This window comes from Dermacentor silvarum, chromosome 3 (genome assembly GCF_013339745.2).
Source record: "Dermacentor silvarum isolate Dsil-2018 chromosome 3, BIME_Dsil_1.4, whole genome shotgun sequence".
Classification (NCBI taxonomy): Eukaryota; Metazoa; Arthropoda; class Arachnida; order Ixodida; family Ixodidae; genus Dermacentor; species Dermacentor silvarum.
The window spans coordinates 204791325-204802283 of record NC_051156.1 but is presented as its reverse complement, the minus strand read 5'-3'; the positions used below and the strand labels follow the sequence as shown (position 1 = coordinate 204802283).

Genomic DNA, 10959 nt, shown 5'->3' with positions numbered 1-10959 from the left:
AACTTTTTTCGTTCCATCGTTTGTTTGAGCAGTCCTTAAAGGCCCGACCACAAGGAGCCCGGGGTACGTCTCGCTAAGCGGATACGTAAGCCTACGCGTCTCAAAGCCCGTACGCGTGTGAAGAAGGGAACACGATGCGCGCACAAGCGAGCGCTGCAATGCGCGTACCACTAAGACCCCTCTATCTTACCAAAGTAGCGCCATTCTTAGAACTTGCCGCCACCGCGCTTGCCCCGGCGTTTCCTCCTCGCCACCTTCTGTCGCCCCAGCCTCCTCCGCTCCCCCATTGGCCAATCCGTGTCACGTGGAAGCACGCGTTGTGCTTTTGTATATATATTTTTTTCTTTCCAGCGCGCCCCGACCGCCATTCTCGGACCTGTGCGACGAAAGTGCTGTACGCGCAAATGAATCAAACGTGTTAGGAACAAGAACTTAATTGTGATGGCGTGCTGCTGCGTCTTCAGTTGCTGCAACCGACAACGCGATGGCTGAAGGCTATTTTTTTTTTTTGTTTACCATCCGGCGAGCGCAAACGCTTGCTGCACATTTGACAATGCGCCGTCTCGCATCGTCGCGTTGCTGCTTCCAAAACTGCATTATTAAGGCCAGTTACTGACTGGAGAAGCAAGACCTCGCCTCAAACACTGCTCCGCAGGGCGCGATCAGAGTTTTCCGCAGATTTCCTCTGGTAGCGCGTTAGCCATCGTCTGCTACGGCAGGGTCGACATGAGCGGCGCCACTGTCGTGATCGCGCTTTCCGAGCGGGACAGGGAAACGGAGGAGGAGGGAAGTGGTTGGCGCTACTTTTACATTGAGGGGCTTTACGTACCGCAGTGCTGCTAGATCATCATCGGGGGTAACGCTTGGGCTTGAGGAAAGCGTATTCTTGCGCAAAAGAGGCAATCGCGATAGGCACAGCTGATCCCGATCGGGCTCGGTCGCAAGTGAAAGTGCCCCGCGTATGACACCCGTATAAACGTTTGCTCACTTGCTTGTTACAGCACCGTTGGGCATCACATTTCTCGCCACCTCGGCCCACAAACACCTCATCACGTGCTTATTATGGTGCTGGTGCTTCGCCGGCAAAAGTACAGGCCGAGCCCCAACGCTGGCTTCAGCGGTGACTTCCGGCGTGTCAGCACGATTTCGAAACAACTGTTTCCAAGTCCGCGCCCGAAGTTTACATGCCGGCCACGGGACGACGGCGCACAGGCTGCTGCCACTTTCGTCCCGTACGCTCAAAATGACGCTCAAAATCAAGCACTGCCTGACGCGCGCGCGGCCTCGCAGATGCCTGACGCGTAGCCAGTCATGTACGATTAGCCGCGTGTGGTTGGGCCTTAACTTGTTCTCAAACTTTTGTCAACCTCCAAGTTTCAGCACCACATGTTAGCACCGGTAGAACGCAATGCTTGTTGACTTTTTTTTTCTCAACGACAGCAGTAAGCTCCCAATCCGGATTTGATAATGCCTTCCATATGCACTCCAACGTATCTTTATTCTTCTATAAATTTCCTGCTCACGATCAGGGTCTCCTGTGAGTAATTGACCTAGACAGACATACTCCTCCACAGACTCTGGGGCTGACTGACGATCATGAATTCTTGTTCCCTTGCCAGGCTATTGAGCATTACCTTTGTTTTCGGCATAATATTATAAGCATATTATTTTATAATATTGTAATAATATCTTGATATATCATAATGTCATAGTGCCATTTACACATCACACGTGATTACATGCTTTCATTGCTCCATGCTAGATGAATTTAATACGGGTCCTAAGTCAAATTCTGGCCATTGTGAGAGCCACGGAAACATGAAGGGGTCTTCACCACTGTCACCGCTGTTCTCTCCGCATAAATTAACGACACAGCTTCGGGAGTGGGTTCGAGTCCGCGTCCGGACTCCTCCTCAACAATTACATGGACGCCTTCGCCAAGCCTGGAAAGCAGTTCAACCTGGACCCATCGCCGGCGAACCAGTTGGGTCCCGGCAAGCGGCCCATGACCTCCATGGTCCCCAGCGTTATCACTAAGTCTGCCGCGCCATCCGAGCTGGTGGGCGCCTTCGGCGGCAGCGGAGGCCTCCCGGCTATCTCTGCAGTGGCGCAGGTAAGAATTTGGAGTAAGTGTTTGTTCATGAAAATCAATAAAACAAATAAAGAGAAAGCATGGGAAGGAAATCACTCGTGACCGCACTGTATACCCGTCTAGTGTGGTCTGCTGACACATGAACAGTGGTCAGCAGAGAAGGAGAAGGATGGGAGGGAAGTAAAGGGACATGGAGAGATGATAGCGGCGAGGCTAGTGTGGATGTCAGAGTAGAAGACAGCAGCTATGGAAGGACATAAGCAACGCACTGCCTGCATGTGCTTTGTCTGGGTATGCATGCATACGCTAAACATAGTTACTCATGTGGAACCACAGAGTTGCCTACAATAATTACTAGAGGGAACTTTGGCGCTGCAATCGTTCGTCCACCACGGGAATGGTGGTTAGTACATGGACTTTTCTGCTCTTCGTGCTTGTAGGTTCAGACGTTATTGTGGCCTTGTTTCTTACGCTTTATCTGCCTTCGTTTTCTTAAATTTCAAAGCGAGCTATAGTTTTCTGAATGCAGACGATTCTGCGGACATTCACAATCGCAGCGTTTCAGCCTGTCGACGTGGCCAAACCGAAACGCGCCAAAACGTCTCAACGCGCTGGCTTGCCCGCGAGACATTCACAAGGGTGTTCAATGCCGCTTGCCGATGCATGCGTTCGTGGCGTAATAGTTTTCATATCGGGCTTCCATGCGAGAGGTCCAATGTTCGAATCTGGCCACCAGACAATTTTAACAGTGGTTATCCAATTATTGAAAACGCAGTACTCTGCTGAAAATCATGAGTTTACAAAATCACGAAAGCCATTTGAAACCAGAAGGACGTTTAGGTGAACCCTTGTACTAACCATCATTTGCATGCTGGCCTAAGCGCCCCGCTTGCAGCTTGCGTAGGCACTGGCTTTATAGAGTTCCCTCTAGCAATTATTGTATGAAACTGTACGTAAATAACATGTTTTACCTTGGTGTGTTGAATTGCATTGAAATACGCGGTTAACGAACGGAAACTGCACAATGGGTTATGTGGGACGCCGTAGGATTGGCTCGTTGCCCACCCGCGTTTCTTTTAAAGTGCGCACAAGGTTTTGTTTTTGCATTTCGCCCCTATTGTAATTGCGGCAACCGAGGTCGAGAATCGAACCTCGTACTGAGCAGCACAACGCAATAACCATTGGGCCACGGCGGTCTGGGTTGAGGTCTTGAGCCGGCTCTTAGGAGAGCTTTCAAAGATAACCGACTAGGAATGGTCAGAAACGACGAGCTTCTCATGGCGTGACAAATACTGAGCAGTTTCCTATTTCTGAACACAGTTCTTCTGCTAGCGTTCTGTATTTTTACAATGTCTGCCCCGTTGATTCGCAAGGCAAATGTGCCACAGTCCTCTGCTGTGGTGGCACAGGACCGTGTACCACGCATTTCATATTTGTCGTTGGTAGAGCATGGACAACTTTTACCCGGCGCTCCTGCCGCTCTTATACTTCCGCATGACATGCGACGAAAGCAAGTTGATGGCACGATAATCGCATCTTAAGGTGTTAAAGTCTTAAAGGCATCTTAAAGTGGCGGCCTCGAAGTGACCCCTGGTTTTTGCATCACTGGGCAGGCATTGAAAAAATACAGAAATCTATAACTTTTTCACATATGTTATTTCAGAAATTCGCCTTCTAACTCCGGGAAAGATCCGCGTCTCAATTTTCGGGAGGTCGCTGTCTGACGCGGCACCAGTAAGCTACAAAACATCTGCTTCGATATTTATGACCTGCTATATAGGGAAAGTGCTGGTGATGACAAATTTAGAGGATAGAAAAATGTCACAGTTTCGCCCTAAGGGCGAAGCAATGAGTGCGATAGCAACACAGCAATGTCATACGAAGTAAGGTGAGCGGCTTTGGTAGCAATAGGAATTGTAGTAAACGTGAGCTGATTAAGTAAGCAGGTGTGCTGCGGCGTAAGTAGACCGACATGAAGAGAGACTCGATGACCACGAGAAGGCGCGTGTGAAACGGTGGTGTTGATGAGAAGCGCTTCCCGTGGGCAGCGCGTGCGAAGGGACACACCTGTAGCTCTGCACTGCCGATCCGGGCAGCATTGCATGTGTAGCGTGCGTTGGAAAATGTGGCCCGACTATTACTAACTGAATGAACAAGCGTGGTGTGAGCGCCCACAAACAACACGAATAGATCACACTGAATGACTGCAGACAACGACTGTCAAAACGCTGGCAGCAAGCATACGCCGCAGACGGGCGAAGGTACGTGCGGTCTATTGCTTCAACGGAAAACTGAGCGGCCGATTGCACGGCGCATAAGGTCAGAGCCGTGTGGAGATAAGAGACGGTGCGGACGACCGAATAGCGTCGTTGCATAGAGTGCGCCCCCCACCTTACTCCCTCCCTCCCTCCCTCCCATACCACCACGGCGTTTCGCGCCACGGAAGTCGCGTTTGCTTTCCGCCGTGCATTCGTTCTCCGTGATAGCGCGCGTCCCACGCGCGCGTTCACTCGCACATACGGGCACGGCGCGCGGCGACGATTTTATCGCCCTTGGACTTTATACGGAACCTCACGCCGATGGCGACGCCGACGGCAGAAATCTTCTTGAAGTGTCCCTATAATTGCTATCGCAATAAAAATTAAAAAATAAATATGCGTGACTCTGCTATAGCTTGGAACACATCTTTAGTCCCACTTTTAGAACAAGCTCCATATAAGATGCTCGCGCCGTTTGGACAAAGCTTAATGAGCTCCGAAACTGCTTTTACATGTCCTCTGAAGCGGTTGTTAAAAGCTTCGTGTCGTCCACCCAGTCAGCGTCTACGATATCTCCCGAAACAAAGGTTTGCTAAGCCGCACCGGCATCGTCGTGCACATCCATTGTAAACATGGAAGTAACGAAGGCAGTTGAGGCAAGCAATGGATGCATCACCTCGTGGTCAAACATGGCAGCGCCCACGGGATCACCGCGAAAGGGGTCTATAGACTTCCATACTTCGAAAACCACACGTAGTTCCGAAAGGGCTTTCAGCCAGGGAAAACAGCGCCGCTCATTTGCAAGATGTGGTTAAGTGCGTAGGTGCTTTTTTTAAAAGAAGGCTGTCTATCTTGCTACATTTCTTAGGCGGGAAATTGCCCTCATTAGAACACGGAACATTCGAAGCGTGTAGTCGCACCGAAACAAGTCCTGCATTCGTAAAGCAGTTCTTACGATAGAACTGTTCCTTGGAAGTGACGGCAGCCAATCGTTGTTGGACATATTTTTAGCGAAGGAAGCCGGCCAACAGTGAAAGTCACTTGCCATCGAAAAGTTTTGTGTAATTGGCCTTATAGATCCTTTGGTTAGTGTCCCGAGTCTGCTGCTTACAGTCCTATAAGATGCACAGCACGCAGGAGGGCTATTGCCAAGTTATGCACCTCGTTTTGATCAAGCGAGCATTTCATCGCTTCTTCTCTTAGTAAGCATCTTTACGGGGTAGTGAATCTTTTCGGAACAACATTTGTTAATTGCAGCTGATTACGTGCGCTCGCAAGTACGCGCTGCCTCGCTGCGTGTGGAATGACACCCGTGTGCAGCCCACCTTTCGGTCTACTACGCCAAACTTGGTGTTTGCCGAGCCCAAGACAAATCACTTCGACCCGGTATGTATACGCTATCGCTATGACGGCCGTGGCAAGAGTTTCATGCGTGTTTCATATTCACGGGTGCGCTTTTTTATGCTCCACCGCAATACAAATGGACTTGAGGCAGAGCATCTTGTCGAAATCGCTGGACTAAAGTGAGATTCGCCCGTAGACGCCGTTGCCTTTCTGCGCTGCTTAGCGCAGCAGTTTTCTTAGTTGTTGCCATCGCAAGCGAAGCACTGCTGATGCATGTTGAAGCTGCACTCCGTAGGCGACGAGGTGCCACAGGCTAATCCGACGCGAAAGACAAACATGTGCCGAAAGTGCCAATACCAGGTTATACCGCGTTGGAGCCTCCGCTGCGCTATGACTACCGTAGCGCTCTCTGTCGGCGCTCGCTATTGTAACGATGCAGTACTTCACTTCACCACTCCTAGATGGCGGTGCCATCCCTATAAACAAAGGTCCAAGGAGTCCTTAGCTATCGCCTATAGGAGACGCGAAGGCGATAGCTTAATCCACCTTAGTCATCCTGAATCCTCCTTAAATCACCCTAATCGACCTTAATCCACCATAATCGACATTAATCCACCCTAATCTACCTTAATTTTCTTTATTCCACCTAATACACCTTAACCCAATCACTAATGAATCATTAACTTTTTAATCGTCACGTGACATTTTCTGTACCTCACAACACTACCTTGAGGCAGAGATGTAAGGCTTTCGCCTTAAAAGTTATTTTACTCGTTGGCGTCTAACGTCACATCCGCTGCATCCTGTAAAGGAAGTTCATTGCCGACTCCGGCATAAAATACAAAGGAGATGCAGGCCGGATTATTCGCTAGCCACGGTGAATTGAAACGTATGACTTCCACTCGAGCGCACATAACTGAAAATATTTAATAAACGCAGAAGTCTACGTGACAGGCTTGCGCTTGCCAATTTGCATAATGCAACTAGGCGTAGTCTCCTAATACCCCTTGCACGTATAATGCACACTACCTTTATTCCTTGTCAAAATTTATTCGGAAGTGTTTGCTTAAAATAATCATCCCGAATATGAAGTCAGATGCCCGCAGAAGTGTGCGGAAGTTACTTGGTCACATTCTTGCTGTCAGCGTATAAGACAACAATATTTTGATTCAGACAATTGTGTCGTCAGAGATGACTGAAAGTATCTGCGCAGCGCAGTGCGTTTCACGAGGTGATAGGGAAATCCAGGATGCAACGTCTACATGCCAGCTCACATCACGATGTGAAATCTTCGTCTCTGTGTCTAGCAAATAAAAAAAATAAAAAAAGTTTTTTTTAACATAAGAAACATGAGGGACACGCTTAATTTGTCATCGTGCAGTCAGCAGTAAAAAGTTTACTGGACATAGGTTCCCTGGCAATTGTGAATTTCTGCTTCGTTAAGGCATGTCACTTCTAATCTAATGGAAAACCGTGTAGATTGCAATGGCTACTACACACACAGTACATAACCATGTGGTCAGGCTTCTTGAGAATTCAGGACTTCTGTAAATACAGTGTAAATACACGTGACATAGGCATTTCGCACGCTCTTAACATATATACCAGTTGGTAATGAGAACGAACTCGAAAAGCAAATATACCCTTAAGCTTTCTTCGGGTCTCTGGAGACTAGACCCTAGCGCCACATTTAACCCTGGAGGTGTGTTTTAGAAACGCTCGGGTACATACTATTCTTCTCGTGCTCGTTGATGCTCCGCTACTTGAACTCGCGGAAGGTTCCTATAGATAAGACTAAATGTAATCGTCATTTCCCCTTCCGCTCCCCCTTCCTCCTGTAATCGTCCTCCTACGTGGAGGGCCGCTAGCGCCCCCTCAAAAGGTTCCAGACCTCTTCACGCGCGTGCGAGAACAAGTACCACGTAGGTTGTGTCATACTAAATTTATTATCAATACGCGCTTCGAAACCGTTTTTCGTGCGGTAAACCTTATTCACGCATCTCTTGGGGTAACTTATACTAGAGGATAATACTTTAAGACCTTTTCCGTGCCATGTGACTGCACTAAGCCAATCAAGCTCGTCCAATGTCGGGTGAGTTCTAGGTTAAGGAGGATGGCGACTAGATGAAAGAATGGTGCTACCTTGAAGACGGACTTTGAATCCCCGTGTACACCAGCTCCCCATCATCATCAGCATCTGCCTATATTTATGTCTACTGCAGGATGAAGGCCTCTCCCTGGGATCTCCAATTACCCTTGTCTTGCGCTAGCTCATTCCAACTTGCGCCTGCAAATTTCCTAACTTCATCACCTCACCTAATTTTCTGCGGTCCTCGACTGCGCTTCCCCTCTCTTCGTATCCTTTCTGCAACTCTAATGATCCACCGGTTATCCATCCTACGCATTACATGGCCTGCCCCGCTCCATTTTTTTTCTCTTAATGTCAATTAGCATATCGGCTATCCCCGTTTGCTCTCTGATCCACATCGATCTCTTCCTGTTTCTTACCGTTAGGCCTACCATTTTTCTTTCCATCGCTCTTTGTGTGGTCCTTAACCTATTCTCGAGCTTCTTTGTTAACCTCCAAGTTTGTGCCCCATATGTTAGCACCGGTAGAATGCAATGATTGCACTCTTTTGTTTTCAACGACAGTGGTAAGCTCCCAGTCCGGATTTGGCAATGCATGCCGTATGCACTCCAGCCCAATTTTGTTCTTCTGTAAATTTCCTTCTCATGATTAGGGTCCCCTGTGAGCAATTGACCTAGATAAACGTACTCCTTTACAGACTGTAGAGGCTGACTGGCGATCCTGAATTCTTGTTCCCTTGCCAGGCTATTGAACATTATCTTTGTCTTCTGCATATTAATCTTCAACCCCAATCTTCAACCCAGCTCCACATACATCAATCTAAAGTTAGTTCTACCAACTACGTAACACGAGAGAGAGAGAGAGAGAGAGAGAGAGAGATAAAACATATTTATTGAGTTTCTGCTGAGTTCGAAAGGGAAACGGAGATACCGGCAGACTAGTCCCGTAGAGCTCCCCTTTTTGTCAGACGCAGGTCAGGCCTCGAACAGTAGCGGCGTGCTCCGCCAGCCGGTCAGCCCAGAGCTGGTCTTCTGGGCATTCGCTGGGTGGTATAGCCTCCCACTGCCCAAGGGTGTTTTAGCATTGTGATTTACGCTGTGTGTGATATTGTTTGGAGCTACATGGGCATGCCCATATAATGTGATGGAAACGCCCTGTCGCAGGCATCTCTGCTTCGCAAGCTGGGTGACAGCGTTATGGAGAAGACCATCATGTCTGCAGCCACGGGCATCATCGTCACAAAGGGCGGCGCTTTCCTGGCGCCCAACGACATGAACCATGTTGATGGCAGCCGCGCGGGCGCATGAGCGAAATCAAATCGCTCCGACGACTACGACGGAAGAAGAGGAAAAAAAATTGTTCTCTTTTGTCTCATTGGAAAGCAGCCACTCATTGAGACGGGAACCCTTCTCAGAGCTGTCGTGTATGTAACGAGCTTTCGGACTACTAGCACCCGTATTCACAGACGGGTTGGTCTAATCAGTCCTGCGGTAATCCGCAAATTGAGGAAGCTTGCTGAAAAGGAACATTATCTTTCACCCCACAATAGCACGGCGAAAATTTATGGGGGTTTCCTAGAAAGAAAGCGCCGAAGTTGAAGGAAATTAGTCCTGCTCCGGGGATCGACCCTTGACGAAATCTGTATACCAGGCTTGTAGCTCTACCATCTGAGCTTACCAGGAAGTCTAAGTTATTGTTTCACAAGGTATCGATTACCGGGTCTCAATTATTATGCGCCGTTATGTGGCAGAGAAGCGATGCGGTTTAAATTTTAGGTGTCCATAGAAACCTTAACAGCAGTTGATAGTACCCAATGCAAGCTAATTTATATTTGCACTTCGCAATGCTTCTAAATCAAATACTTCGTCTACGACTGGATCCAGTTAATATTGTAACGTGAAAGAGCAGTAGCGCAACCATTCCAGGGCGTATTTACAAGGATAGCGTGCACTGGCCAACATGGAAGCCAGCCAACATCAAGGAAGGCGCGTCGTCGTCATCAGATAAGCAGCATTAGCACCCGTATTCACAAACGGATTGGTCAAACGAGCCACTAATTAGAACAATCAAGATTTGTAAACCCCACCCCTTGTGTAATACCCCCAGTGAGGGCTCTTTAAGGAAATAAAAGTGAACTGAAGTGAAGTGAAATGGCTGCTAGTGGGTACAACCCACTAAATTCAAGGGTCAACATCAATGTCTTCTAGTAGGACGTAGCATGACCCCCGGTGGCAGAAGAGCCGGTCCGGCGCCACTAAGGACCGACAGCAGAGGAATGGTGGTAATGCTTCAGTCTCGAAACTGACGACATCGCTGGACAAAGGAACGGAACATGTAGTAGAACTGGCGGACACAGTCTCGTACGTGACGTCAGTCACTTGTCGAAGGAGGACGTGGTGTGGGCCCTTGTAGCGAGGAAGGAGCTTTTCTTTTCAGAAAGGTCCACACGTCTGGAGGGGGTTTAAAGTAGCACGAGGGCACGAGGAGCAAAACGTTCGTCGCGGTGTCGCTGAAATATTTAGCGCGCACAATCGACAAGGACAAGATGTTCTCTATCTTTCCGAAAATAAACAAAGTTGTGAGAAAGCTCTCATGTGTCCCCCTTCACTGTGTCCTTGTCGATTGTGCGCGCAAAATATTTCACTATGAATTCGTACCAACTCGCCCAACTATCCGTTCTGCTGCAGTAAAGGCGCTACTGATTGTCTTGGGAATCAGTAAGCCTACTACGGGCCATCTGCCGCACGTAATCAGCCCGCGCAGTGGCGTCGCGTGCATATTCACAAATTGAAGTTGCAGGCGAAGGAAGAAATGTGTCCAATGGTAAAGTTAGTTCACGTCCGAACAAAGGGCAAAGGGAGAGTATAATATTGTCGCGGGAGGAGTTAATACGCATGTCGCGTATCCAAGGTACCAATCACGGTGGTCAGCCGACACGTACTTTGGAAGCATCTCGGTTAAGGTGCGATTCAAGCGCTCGGTGAGCCCGTTCGTCTGGGGATGGTATGACGTGGCGATCTTGTGCTGCGTGGAGCAGCAGTGCAGGATGTCGTCGAGGACTTTCTACAGGAATGTACGGCCGTGGTCAGTCAGCGATTGACGCGGGGAACCGTGTACTAAAATCACGCCATGGAGGAGAAAGTCCGCCACGTCTGTAGCACAGCTAGGCGCCGGCG

The 10959-nt window shown here is 48.8% G+C and overlaps 1 protein-coding gene across 1 annotated transcript in view; it reads left to right on the top strand.

The window, feature by feature from the left end:
• Positions 1–10152, top strand: part of LOC119445168 (scoloptoxin SSD14) — a 40895-nt gene extending 30743 nt beyond the window's left edge. The window contains exons 11-13 of the mRNA XM_049664200.1: positions 1876–2113; positions 5608–5736; positions 8947–10152. Coding sequence (XP_049520157.1) covers positions 1876–2113; positions 5608–5736; positions 8947–9090 — 511 coding nt within the window. The 3' untranslated portion in view covers positions 9091–10152. The remainder of the gene's footprint in view (positions 1–1875; positions 2114–5607; positions 5737–8946) is intronic.
• The last annotated feature ends 807 nt before the right edge of the window (positions 10153–10959 follow it).